The 11,828-nt window shown below is 39.0% G+C and overlaps 1 protein-coding gene across 1 annotated transcript; it reads right to left on the reverse strand.

Annotated features, from left to right (window-relative positions):
* Positions 1-558: 558 nt before the first annotated feature.
* On the reverse strand, positions 559-8,621 carry LOC101473431 (uncharacterized). The gene is made up of 10 exons (XM_004555776.4): positions 8,555-8,621; positions 8,106-8,343; positions 7,744-7,905; positions 7,378-7,511; positions 7,012-7,230; positions 4,587-4,709; positions 1,656-1,872; positions 1,294-1,455; positions 928-1,061; positions 559-780 (listed from the first exon to the last, which is right to left on the reverse strand). The coding sequence occupies exons 2-10, from the start codon at positions 8,320-8,322 to the stop codon at positions 559-561; spliced, it is 1,590 nt and encodes a 529-aa protein (XP_004555833.3). The 5' UTR covers positions 8,323-8,343; positions 8,555-8,621.
* Positions 8,622-11,828: the final 3,207 nt, after the last annotated feature.

An 11,828-nucleotide genomic window follows, 5' to 3' on the forward strand; every position in this document is an offset into this window, starting at 1 on the left:
ACCGGCTGTACTGATCAGTGTGTAGCCTGTCGGTGTCATCGGCTCTATTCTGACTCGGGGTTTATTACAGAACACCGCGTTGCACGGAGCTGAGGAACAGTGGTTGATTTCTGACTATTTTCACAAATAACATTTTGTGAACTTTGCTGTATGTTGTGGTGAGAGACTGTTATTGTCTGTTATTTATCCCTATTTGAGTGGATTACCAGATATTTAAAGAATATATCAGCCACAAATATAAATTGGGAATAAAAAATTTATTTCAGATTGTTAGATCATTTAAATACTTGTTTGTAAAAACAAACAACCAAACAAATAATTAACATCTTGCAATAGCATAAATAGATGAATAAATACATATATAAAAGCATCAACAGTATGTTAAATTATTGATTAATAACTACACACCAGATGCTCAGAGAGCACAATGATGCTACCTTGTGATGTAACTTTACATCATTAATCATTCCAATTTATGTACCTAGCACATACTTTAAGAAGGTCAAACTGGAGCGCAAATAGAGCTCCAAAATTCATCTTGGGAATCCTTAATGGGTTTTAACTCTGGCGCTGGATGTTGAAGCTTCTGTAGCGTGGGGCGGTCTCCTGACACACTTCCACCACCTGGTCGTCGTCCTGCGCTGTGCTGATGTACCAGTTGGGGCAGCGGACAGACATGAGAGTGCTGATGCTGAGCCCAGTGTCGCGTTTATAGAAGAGAAATCGCACCATGTCGCTTTCAGCGCTTATCCTTGTCAGACTGTTTTTATCCGTCACCTCCTGAGAAGAGCAAACATCCATGTCAGAGAGTTTCAGTCAACAAAATTAGGCCTGATATCAAATATTAATTCACCTATATGTGTGCAGTGTCTTATAGATTATAACAAATGGTGTGCTTTTCATGTGAGATTCCTGAAAGAAGTTTACCTCCAGGTGGAGGGTTGGCTTGTCGTCATCCTCGTGACAAGACAGATAGAGGTTTGTGCCTTTGATGCCCAGAGCGACAGGCCTGGTCTCAGCGATGGGTGTAGGGTGCGCGTAGGTCGACATGTTCAGGTGCACTGTGGAGAGAGTGATGGATACAGGGTCATTTTAATAAATCATGGCAGCGTACGTAAGCAGGAAAATGTTAGAGGCACAATTGAATCAATTTAATAAATTCAAGCTACCTATCCTTTCTACTTTATGGCATTTTAGTTCTTTTCTACTTCATGTTTCTAACAACATGGATGATGATTGAATATTTTTAATGATTTTCAACTATTTAAACGTCTAAGTGTCACATGTAGTTACCTTTGCGGTCATCACTGCCTCCCTGCAGCATCACTGCATGGAGCTCCATGCTGCTTTGGACCAGAACCAAGCTCCTCTTTTGGCTGTCAGTCACAGTGCACTCAATCTCATCCCTGCTGGTGAACTGAGGTGGTGCACCTGTCCTCTCGATCACACTATGCTCTGGGACAAAAACAGACATGCATGGTTGAATATGGTGTTAAACTAGATTTCTGTCTACTTATGACTAGGATGGTAAAATGGAAAGATACACTATTTGTGTATTAATCTAAAGAGAATTCAAAATAGCTAAACCTAATTCATATTTTATAGAAGAGATAATGGCTCATTATGAGTTTTTCCAGTATTAAACTTGTGATTACCTTCCACAATGCTCTCCAGCATGATGGAAAGCAGGTTTTCATCCTGGAAGTCTGTGCTCAGCACTGGCTCTGAATTGCTGGTCTTTAACCTCTCCATGGCAATGATGAGGTTGACCACACTCTTCATTGTCACTGGATGATGGGAAACTTCCAAGTCCAGTCCCTTGGGCATCTTGAGGCTCCATTCCTCAGCCATGTAGCTCATTTTGAAGTCCATCTTTTACTGAGTTAAGATCTGCTAAAGCACAGAAAATAATTTGTATTATCCTCACAGCTGGATTTTCAGCAGAACTTCTACTCATCTTATACTTTCTTTATTTTGTTTCTGTTACTATTTACATTTTTATAGCATTTTTAAAAAATTGCTCTCTACTGTTACAAAGCAAGGATCTTCTTTGCTCAAGATGAACACTGTCAAAAAACCAAACGAACATTGTAAGTGAGCTTACCTGTTGAAATTTGTAGATCAGAAGCTGTTTCAATGTGCTGTGTTCACTGTTGTTCTGTCAGTGTTGTTCTGCCCGACTGTGCTGTCTGGCAGGGTTTTTAAATCCCCGCATCAGGGAACTTTGGTATTGCATACAACACATACGTCATTATGATGCAATAGTGGAGTTGTACAGGTTGTCGGCGGTGAAGCAACAGCTTGAAGCATCTGCACAGAAGAGTCATAAGTAAAGGATAAATAGACTGGCAATTATAAAGTACCTCTATATTCATTTTAGGTATTAAAAGCACTTTCACTCGATCACACAGCAGTACTCCATCAAACGTTCACCCGAATGCCTGTGTAGGTTTGATGAATATCCAGGACATGATAGTCTAAGTAAGTAAGTAAGCAACTAGCCTTGTTTAAGGTTTGTGAAGCACTTTCACCTCTCATCCCAGAGGCTTTCTCAGTTCTAAAAACCAACTGTTGAAGAGTCCCAGGTATTTAAACCCTAGTGGGGTTTTCCATGCATTTATTGAGTGGTGGTCCGAACACGCTTCGCTGCATTGCATGCGATGGATGAGAGGAGTAACAAGTCACTGCTCTGTGAGCATTAAGTGTCTCTTGATTTCTCAGTCAGATTCATACATGAGCAGCCATCATTCCCAGATCATCAAAACAACTGCGCTTTAAGGTAAATGTTGTTGTGATTTTTGCTCTATAGATAAAATTTAACGGAATTGACATGTCCATTGTTATATACAGACTATCTACTATTAAAATAGAGCAATGACCGACAGCACCATGACACAGGACTAAAAATTGCCTCATCTTTGAGAAATAACAAAAAATTCAAGAAAGCAGGTGAAAACTCATCATATGAAATTTAAAAACTTTCTTCATACGTCTTTAAAAAATTTTAATGGGGTATTTTAATGTGATAAAAAAAATTCCAGTACACTTCCTAGGTGGAGTTGTGTAACAGTGCTTAAATAACTCTAGATTTGCTTGTTGGGACATGAGTGAGTGTGTCAGGCACGTTTATCACGCTCAGGCTAAAGTTTACATCAGTGTTTTGACGTCAAAAACCAAAAGACAAAAAAAACCACTGTTTGCAACCATTTTAGCCTATTTTTTTTAACTTTCACTTTAACTCCAAAAAATAATAATAAAGAATTTTATTATCTCTGCCATTACTGAATAAAAAGACAGAAAACCCTCTGCTTTAATGTTCCCAGTTTAAGCTTCTATATCAGCCCTCACTGATAGATGAGGGCTTCCTGACAGTCACTGTTTTATATTTAACTAAAAAAGGAAAGATTTATCATAAATTTAAGCATATTACAAATGTCTCAAATGGCTTTTACAGATTTAGGATATTTCAGTACAGTTTTGAAAGGATGAAATATTTTAGATAAGGAAGACAGATTGTAAATCTAAAATAAGCTGCTGTGAATGGATCCAAATGTCACGAGCTGGGAAATGACTGGAGCCAAATTGGATCTGTCTAAATCTGTGATCTAAAGTCAAAATTCCATCTTCAAAAGCTGGATTTTTTGGTTAGATCAAGAAAAACCTTTTGATAGAGTGGATTATTTGTTTAGGACACTTCAAGATGCAGGTTTGTGGAAAAAACAATATTTCATGCTTTGAGTTGCTGTTTTGTTGAAGATAGGAGGGGACTCAGCAGACCAGTCCCTGTCTGGAGAGTCATTAGGGATGGTTGTCTGTTACCTGCCATGCCGTATGCTCCTGCTCCTGCCTTCACATACACTGATGCAGGAAATAGAGAAGAGACTGGTTGCCTTTTTTGGCAACTTTTACCAAAGCACTTTTGTTACCTCTGTGGGAAGGTGGACAGCGACTCATTGACATAAAAAATTGCATTAGGTCTTTTTGTCTTCAGACTGCTCAGCATTTCTTATACCCCAAACCACAGATGTGGATCGAAATGATGACTGGTACGGACATCTCAGGGATTTCATCCTTCTACCACTCTGAACCAAAGTGTTATGTGTTAAAAGATTCTGCTCTGAGGTTTATGCCAGCAGGGGGAAGACCCCCTGTTCTTCAACCCTCTTATTCAGTCTAGCTTGCTTGGTTCTATTAGCATCAATAATTGTAGCATTTGTTACCATGCAAAGAGTCCTAGCAACATCTGACCTGACAAAACTGGCAGTGCTGAGATCAGGAGAGCAGCGGAAAACTGCTGCTGTCTTCAGCCGGTTCTGCCAGTTCCTAAGTCATTGTCTGTCCTACGGAAGTTGGTGGAGGAAGTGGTGGCTGCCCTTCCTGGATTCGTTTGGCAAGTGCCTAGTGTGGGTTTTGCAGAGACTCACTAGCCGCCACCCCCCGTGTCCTATGTTCATAATATTTTTAATAAACGTGGGCGCAAGAGAGAGAGGAAGACATCTTACAGTGAGTTGAAACAATAATTTGTTATTTATTCTTGCATATACAATTTTTCTCATTCGTATTGTGTCACTTTGTATGTCACTCACAATTTCCATCACCTCTTCCCATTCGCTGAGCCCCTGCACGGTTCGGCTTTGGTATGCCACCCCAATATTTTTAGTGGCTCCCATGGCCACCCCTATGAAAAAAATCCAGGGGGCCTTGGATCTCTAGTTGAGGATAGCGCACAGGTGAGTTACCACAAATAGACATATGGCGCTTAATTAAAGCCAAGTGTATCGTATCTGCTACATGTGTTTTTGTGAGTTTTTGAGACTTCTACATCATCAGCATGACTTTTTTTTACCCTCAAAAAATGATCTAAATTGCATGAAACATTTTTAATGACTAAATTGCAAAAATATGGGTTATGTAGCAAATGTGATACAAATTAAAACTCATATGCAGATTAAAATTTGATATATTTTTATATATATTTTGTCTTGGGGTTCAACAAACACTCCATTATCAAAAGATGAAGATTTCTGGCAGTTATTTCATGGTTTGGGTTTTAAAGGGACGTAGTCACTGTAAATATGGACTGGTTCTTATATCTAAGCTAACTGAGCTCTCAAAGTGATTTACACAACTTGACTCATTCACACCAGCACTTTTTTTAAATACTCTTTCTGTCTAAGTGTTTCTATCTAACATTCACACATATTCATATTCTGATGGCTGCATTGGAGAGCAACTTGGGGTTAGTACCTTCCCAAGGATATTTGGCAAGCAGACTGGCTATCTGCTCTACCACCTGTGGCTCAGGTGGTAGAGCAGACAGTCAAAGATTATAAGCTTGTATTTTTTTCAAGCTGAGGAGACCTTGCAACATTTGTGGTTTGGATGTCCTAAACTAGTTCCTCTCTTTACATCTCCCGTGTCCTATGTTCATAATATTTTTAATAAACGTGGGCGCAAGAGAGAGAGGAAGACATCTTACAGTGAGTTGAAACAATAATTTGTTATTTATTCTTGCATATACAATTTTTCTCATTCGTATTGTGTCACTTTGTATGTCACTCACAATTTCCATCACCTCTTCCCATTCGCTGAGCCCCTGCACGGTTCGGCTTTGGTATGCCACCCCAATATTTTTAGTGGCTCCCATGGCCACCCCTATGAAAAAAATCCAGGGGGCCCTAGATCTCTAGTTGAGGATAGCGCACAGGTGAGTTACCACAAACAGACATATGGCGCTTAATTAAAGCCAAGTGTATCGTATCTGCAAACAAAAACTAAGATACACTGATTTAGACAGACTAATTTGTTTGGTAAGAATGCCTTTAGTCCACTCTGCCACTTGGTGGCGACAATGTACCATTGAATTGTTTGCCCATCGCTAGTAAAATGAACAGGAAGAAGAAGGTAGGCTAAGATCATACATGATAAGATCAATTATTAAGGTAGACTACATAGAAAAAAAAATCTCAGAACAGGAAAAAAATGCTTAATTAAATACAGGATATATAGTAAAATTGAAGGAGCTCAGTAAGCAAAATATCAAAGCAAAAACTGAATAAAATACCATTAAATGGCTCTAGTAAGTAACTCCAATGAGTTTAGCCAGATGACTCAATGAATTGGATTAAGAAAAATAAGAAAATAAAAGTAGTTTACTAAATATATAAAATAAATGTCAGAAACCCAACAAATTTCTCACCGTAACAGAGTGAAACGTGTAGGAGACACTGCAATAAAGTGGCTTAATGTGCACACAATGTGTTGGATTGGGCAGAGTTTAAATAAACTCATATCAGAACAGAAATCTTGCATTGTAAAGATTTATTGCACAAGGTATCTGTGCTTGGATCAGCAGAGTCTGATAGATAAAGTGATCTGCCTGTCCAATAAGTTGGGCAGAAAGTGATCAGGGTTATGATGGTTAATGTCTGTTTAGTTGCCAATCACAGAACCGGCTGTACTGATCAGTGTGTAGCCTGTCGGTGTCATCGGCTCTATTCTGACTCGGGGTTTATTACAGAACACCGCGTTGCACGGAGCTGAGGAACAGTGGTTGATTTCTGACTATTTTCACAAATAACATTTTGTGAACTTTGCTGTATGTTGTGGTGAGAGACTGTTATTGTCTGTTATTTATCCCTAGTTGAGTGGATTACCAGATATTTAAAGAATATATCAGCCACAAATATAAATTGGGAATAAAAAATTTATTTCAGATTGTTAGATCATTTAAATACTTGTTTGTAAAAACAAACAACCAAACAAATAATTAACATCTTGCAATAGCATAAATAGATGAATAAATACATATATAAAAGCATCAACAGTATGTTAAATTATTGATTAATAACTACACACCAGATGCTCAGAGAGCACAATGATGCTACCTTGTGATGTAACTTTACATCATTAATTATTCCAATTTATGTACCTAGCACATACTTTAAGAAGGTCAAACTGGAGCGCAAATAGAGCTCCAAAATTCATCTTGGGAATCCTTAATGGGTTTTAACTCTGGCGCTGGATGTTGAAGCTTCTGTAGCGTGGGGCGGTCTCCTGACACACTTCCACCACCTGGTCGTCGTCCTGCGCTGTGCTGATGTACCAGTTGGGGCAGCGGACAGACATGAGAGAGCTGATGCTGAGCCCAGTGTCGCGTTTATAGAAGAGAAATCGCACCATGTCGCTTTCAGCGCTTATCCTTGTCAGACTGTTTTTATCCGTCACCTCCTGAGAAGAGCAAACATCCATGTCAGAGAGTTTCAGTCAACAAAATTAGGCCTGATATCAAATATTAATTCACCTATATGTGTGCAGTGTCTTATAGATTATAACAAATGGTGTGCTTTTCATGTGAGAGTCCTGAAAGAAGTTTACCTCCAGGTGGAGGGTTGGCTTGTCGTCATCCTCGTGACAAGACAGATAGAGGTTTGTGCCTTTGATGCCCAGAGCGACAGGCCTGGTCTCAGCGATGGGTGTAGGGTGCGCGTAGGTCGACATGTTCAGGTGCACTGTGGAGAGAGTGATGGATACAGGGTCATTTTAATAAATCATGGCAGCGTACGTAAGCAGGAAAATGTTAGAGGCACAATTGAATCAATTTAATAAATTCAAGCTACCTATCCTTTCTACTTTATGGCATTTTAGTTCTTTTCTACTTCATGTTTCTAACAACATGGATGATGATTGAATATTTTTAATGATTTTCAACTATTTAAACGTCTAAGTGTCACATGTAGTTACCTTTGCGGTCATCACTGCCTCCCTGCAGCATCACTGCATGGAGCTCCATGCTGCTTTGGACCAGAACCAAGCTCCTCTTTTGGCTGTCAGTCACAGTGCACTCAATCTCATCCCTGCTGGTGAACTGAGGTGGTGCACCTGTCCTCTCGATCACACTATGCTCTGGGACAAAAACAGACATGCATGGTTGAATATGGTGTTAAACTAGATTTCTGTCTACTTATGACTAGGATGGTAAAATGGAAAGATACACTATTTGTGTATTAATCTAAAGAGAATTCAAAATAGCTAAACCTAATTCATATTTTATAGAAGAGATAATGGCTCATTATGAGTTTTTCCAGTATTAAACTTGTGATTACCTTCCACAATGCTCTCCAGCATGATGGAAAGCAGGTTTTCATCCTGGAAGTCTGTGCTCAGCACTGGCTCTGACTTGCTGGTCTTTAACCTCTCCATGGCAATGATGAGGTTGACCACACTCTTCATTGTCACTGGATGATGGGAAACTTCCAAGTCCAGTCCCTTGGGCATCTTGAGGCTCCATTCCTCAGCCATGTAGCTCATTTTGAAGTCCATCTTTTACTGAGTTAAGATCTGCTAAAGCACAGAAAATAATTTGTATTATCCTCACAGCTGGATTTTCAGCAGAACTTCTACTCATCTTATACTTTCTTTATTTTGTTTCTGTTACTATTTACATTTTTATAGCATTTTTAAAAAATTGCTCTCTACTGTTACAAAGCAAGGATCTTCTTTGCTCAAGATGAACACTGTCAAAAAACCAAACGAACATTGTAAGTGAGCTTACCTGTTGAAATTTGTAGATCAGAAGCTGTTTCAATGTGCTGTGTTCACTGTTGTTCTGTCAGTGTTGTTCTGCCCGACTGTGCTGTCTGGCAGGGTTTTTAAATCCCCGCATCAGGGAACTTTCGTATTGCATACAACACATACGTCATTATGATGCAATAGTGGAGTTGTACAGGTTGTCGGCGGTGAAGCAACAGCTTGAAGCATCTGCACAGAAGAGTCATAAGTAAAGGATAAATAGACTGGCAATTATAAAGTACCTCTATATTCATTTTAGGTATTAAAAGCACTTTCACTCGATCACACAGCAGTACTCCATCAAACGTTCACCCGAATGCCTGTGTAGGTTTGATGAATATCCAGGACATGATAGTCTAAGTAAGTAAGTAAGCAACTAGCCTTGTTTAAGGTTTGTGAAGCACTTTCACCTCTCATCCCAGAGGCTTTCTCAGTTCTAAAAACCAACTGTTGAAGAGTCCCAGGTATTTAAACCCTAGTGGGGTTTTCCATGCATTTATTGAGTGGTGGTCCGAACACGCTTCGCTGCATTGCATGCGATGGATGAGAGGAGTAACAAGTCACTGCTCTGTGAGCATTAAGTGTCTCTTGATTTCTCAGTCAGATTCATACATGAGCAGCCATCATTCCCAGATCATCAAAACAACTGCGCTTTAAGGTAAATGTTGTTGTGATTTTTGCTCTATAGATAAAATTTAACGGAATTGACATGTCCATTGTTATATACAGACTATCTACTATTAAAATAGAGCAATGACCGACAGCACCATGACACAGGACTAAAAATTGCCTCATCTTTGAGAAATAACAAAAAATTCAAGAAAGCAGGTGAAAACTCATCATATGAAATTTAAAAACTTTCTTCATACGTCTTTAAAAAAATTTAATGGGGTATTTTAATGTGATAAAAAAAATTCCAGTACACTTCCTAGGTGGAGTTGTGTAACAGTGCTTAAATAACTCTAGATTTGCTTGTTGGGACATGAGTGAGTGTGTCAGGCACGTTTATCACGCTCAGGCTAAAGTTTACATCAGTGTTTTGACGTCAAAAACCAAAAGACAAAAAAAACCACTGTTTGCAACCATTTTAGCCTATTTTTTTTTTTACTTTCACTTTAACTCCAAAAAATAATAATAAAGAATTTTATTATCTCTGCCATTACTGAATAAAAAGACAGAAAACCCTCTGCTTTAATGTTCCCAGTTTAAGCTTCTATATCAGCCCTCACTGATAGATGAGGGCTTCCTGACAGTCACTGTTTTATATTTAACTAAAAAGGGAAAGATTTATCATAAATTTAAGCATATTACAAATGTCTCAAATGGCTTTTACAGATTTAGGATATTTCAGTACAGTTTTGAAAGGATGAAATATTTTAGATAAGGAAGACAGATTGTAAATCTAAAATAAGCTGCTGTGAATGGATCCAAATGTCACAAGCTGGGAAATGACTGGAGCCAAATTAGATCTGTCTAAATCTGTGATCTAAAGTCAAAATTCCATCTTCAAAAGCTGGATTTTTTGGTTAGATCAAGAAAAACCTTTTGATAGAGTGGATTATTTGTTTAGGACACTTCAAGATGCAGGTTTGTGGAAAAAACAATATTTCATGCTTTGAGTTGCTGTTTTGTTGAAGATAGGAGGGGACTCAGCAGACCAGTCCCTGTCTGGAGAGTCATTAGGGATGGTTGTCTGTTATCTGCCATGCCGTATGCTCCTGCTCCTGCCTTCACATACACTGATGCAGGAAATAGAGAAGAGACTGGTTGCCTTTTTTGGCAACTTTTACCAAAGCACTTTTGTTACCTCTGTGGGAAGGTGGACAGCGACTCATTGACATAAAAAATTGCATTAGGTCTTTTTGTCTTCAGACTGCTCAGCATTTCTTATACCCCAAACCACAGATGTGGATCGAAATGATGACTGGTACGGACATCTCAGGGATTTCATCCTTCTACCACTCTGAACCAAAGTGTTATGTGTTAAAAGATTCTGCTCTGAGTTTTATGCCAGCAGAGGGAAGACCCCCTGTTCTTCAACCCTCTTATTCAGTCTAGCTTGCTTGGTTCTATTAGCATCAATAATTGTAGCATTTGTTACCATGCAAAGAGTCCTAGCAACATCTGACCTGACAAAACTGGCAGTGCTGAGATCAGGAGAGCAGCAGAAAACTGCTGCTGTCTTCAGCCGGTTCTGCCAGTTCCTAAGTCATTGTCTGTCCTACGGAAGTTGGTGGAGGAAGTGGTGGCTGCCCTTCCTGGATTCGTTTGGCAAGTGCCTAGTGTGGGTTTTGCAGAGACTCACTAGCCGCCACCCCCCGTGTCCTATGTTCATAATATTTTTAATAAACGTGGGCGCAAGAGAGAGAGGAAGACATCTTACAGTGAGTTGAAACAATAATTTGTTATTTATTCTTGCATATACAATTTTTCTCATTCGTATTGTGTCACTTTGTATGTCACTCACAATTTCCATCACCTCTTCCCATTCGCTGAGCCCCTGCACGGTTTGGCTTTGGTATGCCACCCCAATATTTTTAGTGGCTTCCATGGCCACCCCTATGAAAAAAATCCAGGGGGCCCTAGATCTCTAGTTGAGGATAGCGCACAGGTGAGTTACCACAAACAGACATATGGCGCTTAATTAAAGCCAAGTGTATCGTATCTGCTACATGTGTTTTTGTGAGTTTTTGAGACTTCTACATCATCAGCATGACTTTTTTTTACCCTCAAAAAATGATCTAAATTGCATGAAACATTTTTAATGACTAAATTGCAAAAATATGGGTTATGTAGCAAATGTGATACAAATTAAAACTCATATGCAGATTAAAATTTGATATATTTTTATATATATTTTGTCTTGGGGTTCAACAAACACTCCATTATCAAAAGATGAAGATTTCTGGCAGTTATTTCATGGTTTGGGTTTTAAAGGGACGTAGTCACTGTAAATATGGACTGGTTCTTATATCTAAGCTAACTGAGCTCTCAAAGTGATTTACACAACTTGACTCATTCACACCAGCACTTTTTTTAAATACTCTTTCTGTCTAAGTGTTTCTATCTAACATTCACACATATTCATATTCTGATGGCTGCATTGGAGAGCAACTTGGGGTTAGTACCTTCCCAAGGATATTTGGCAAGCAGACTGGCTATCTGCTCTACCACCTGAGCCACAGGTGGTAGAGCAGACAGTCAAAGATTATAAGCTTGTATTTTTTTCAAGCTGAGGAGACCTTGCAACATTTGTG

This window comes from Maylandia zebra, linkage group LG12 (assembly GCF_041146795.1).
Source record: "Maylandia zebra isolate NMK-2024a linkage group LG12, Mzebra_GT3a, whole genome shotgun sequence".
Classification (NCBI taxonomy): domain Eukaryota; kingdom Metazoa; phylum Chordata; class Actinopteri; order Cichliformes; family Cichlidae; genus Maylandia; species Maylandia zebra.

Excerpts from the sequence above, each read along its gene's own strand:
- LOC101473431 (XM_004555776.4), bottom strand. The coding sequence starts at position 8,322 with ATGGACTTCAAAATGAGCTACATGGCTGAGGAATGGAGCCTCAAGATG. Across the intron at positions 7,906-8,105 it reads GCTGGAGAGCATTGTGGAAG|AGCATAGTGTGATCGAGAGG; the intron begins GTAATCACAAGT and ends TTTTTGTCCCAG. Across the intron at positions 4,710-7,011 it reads TCAACATCCAGCGCCAGAGT|AGATCCAAGGCCCCCTGGAT; the intron begins TAAAACCCATTA and ends ATCCTCAACTAG.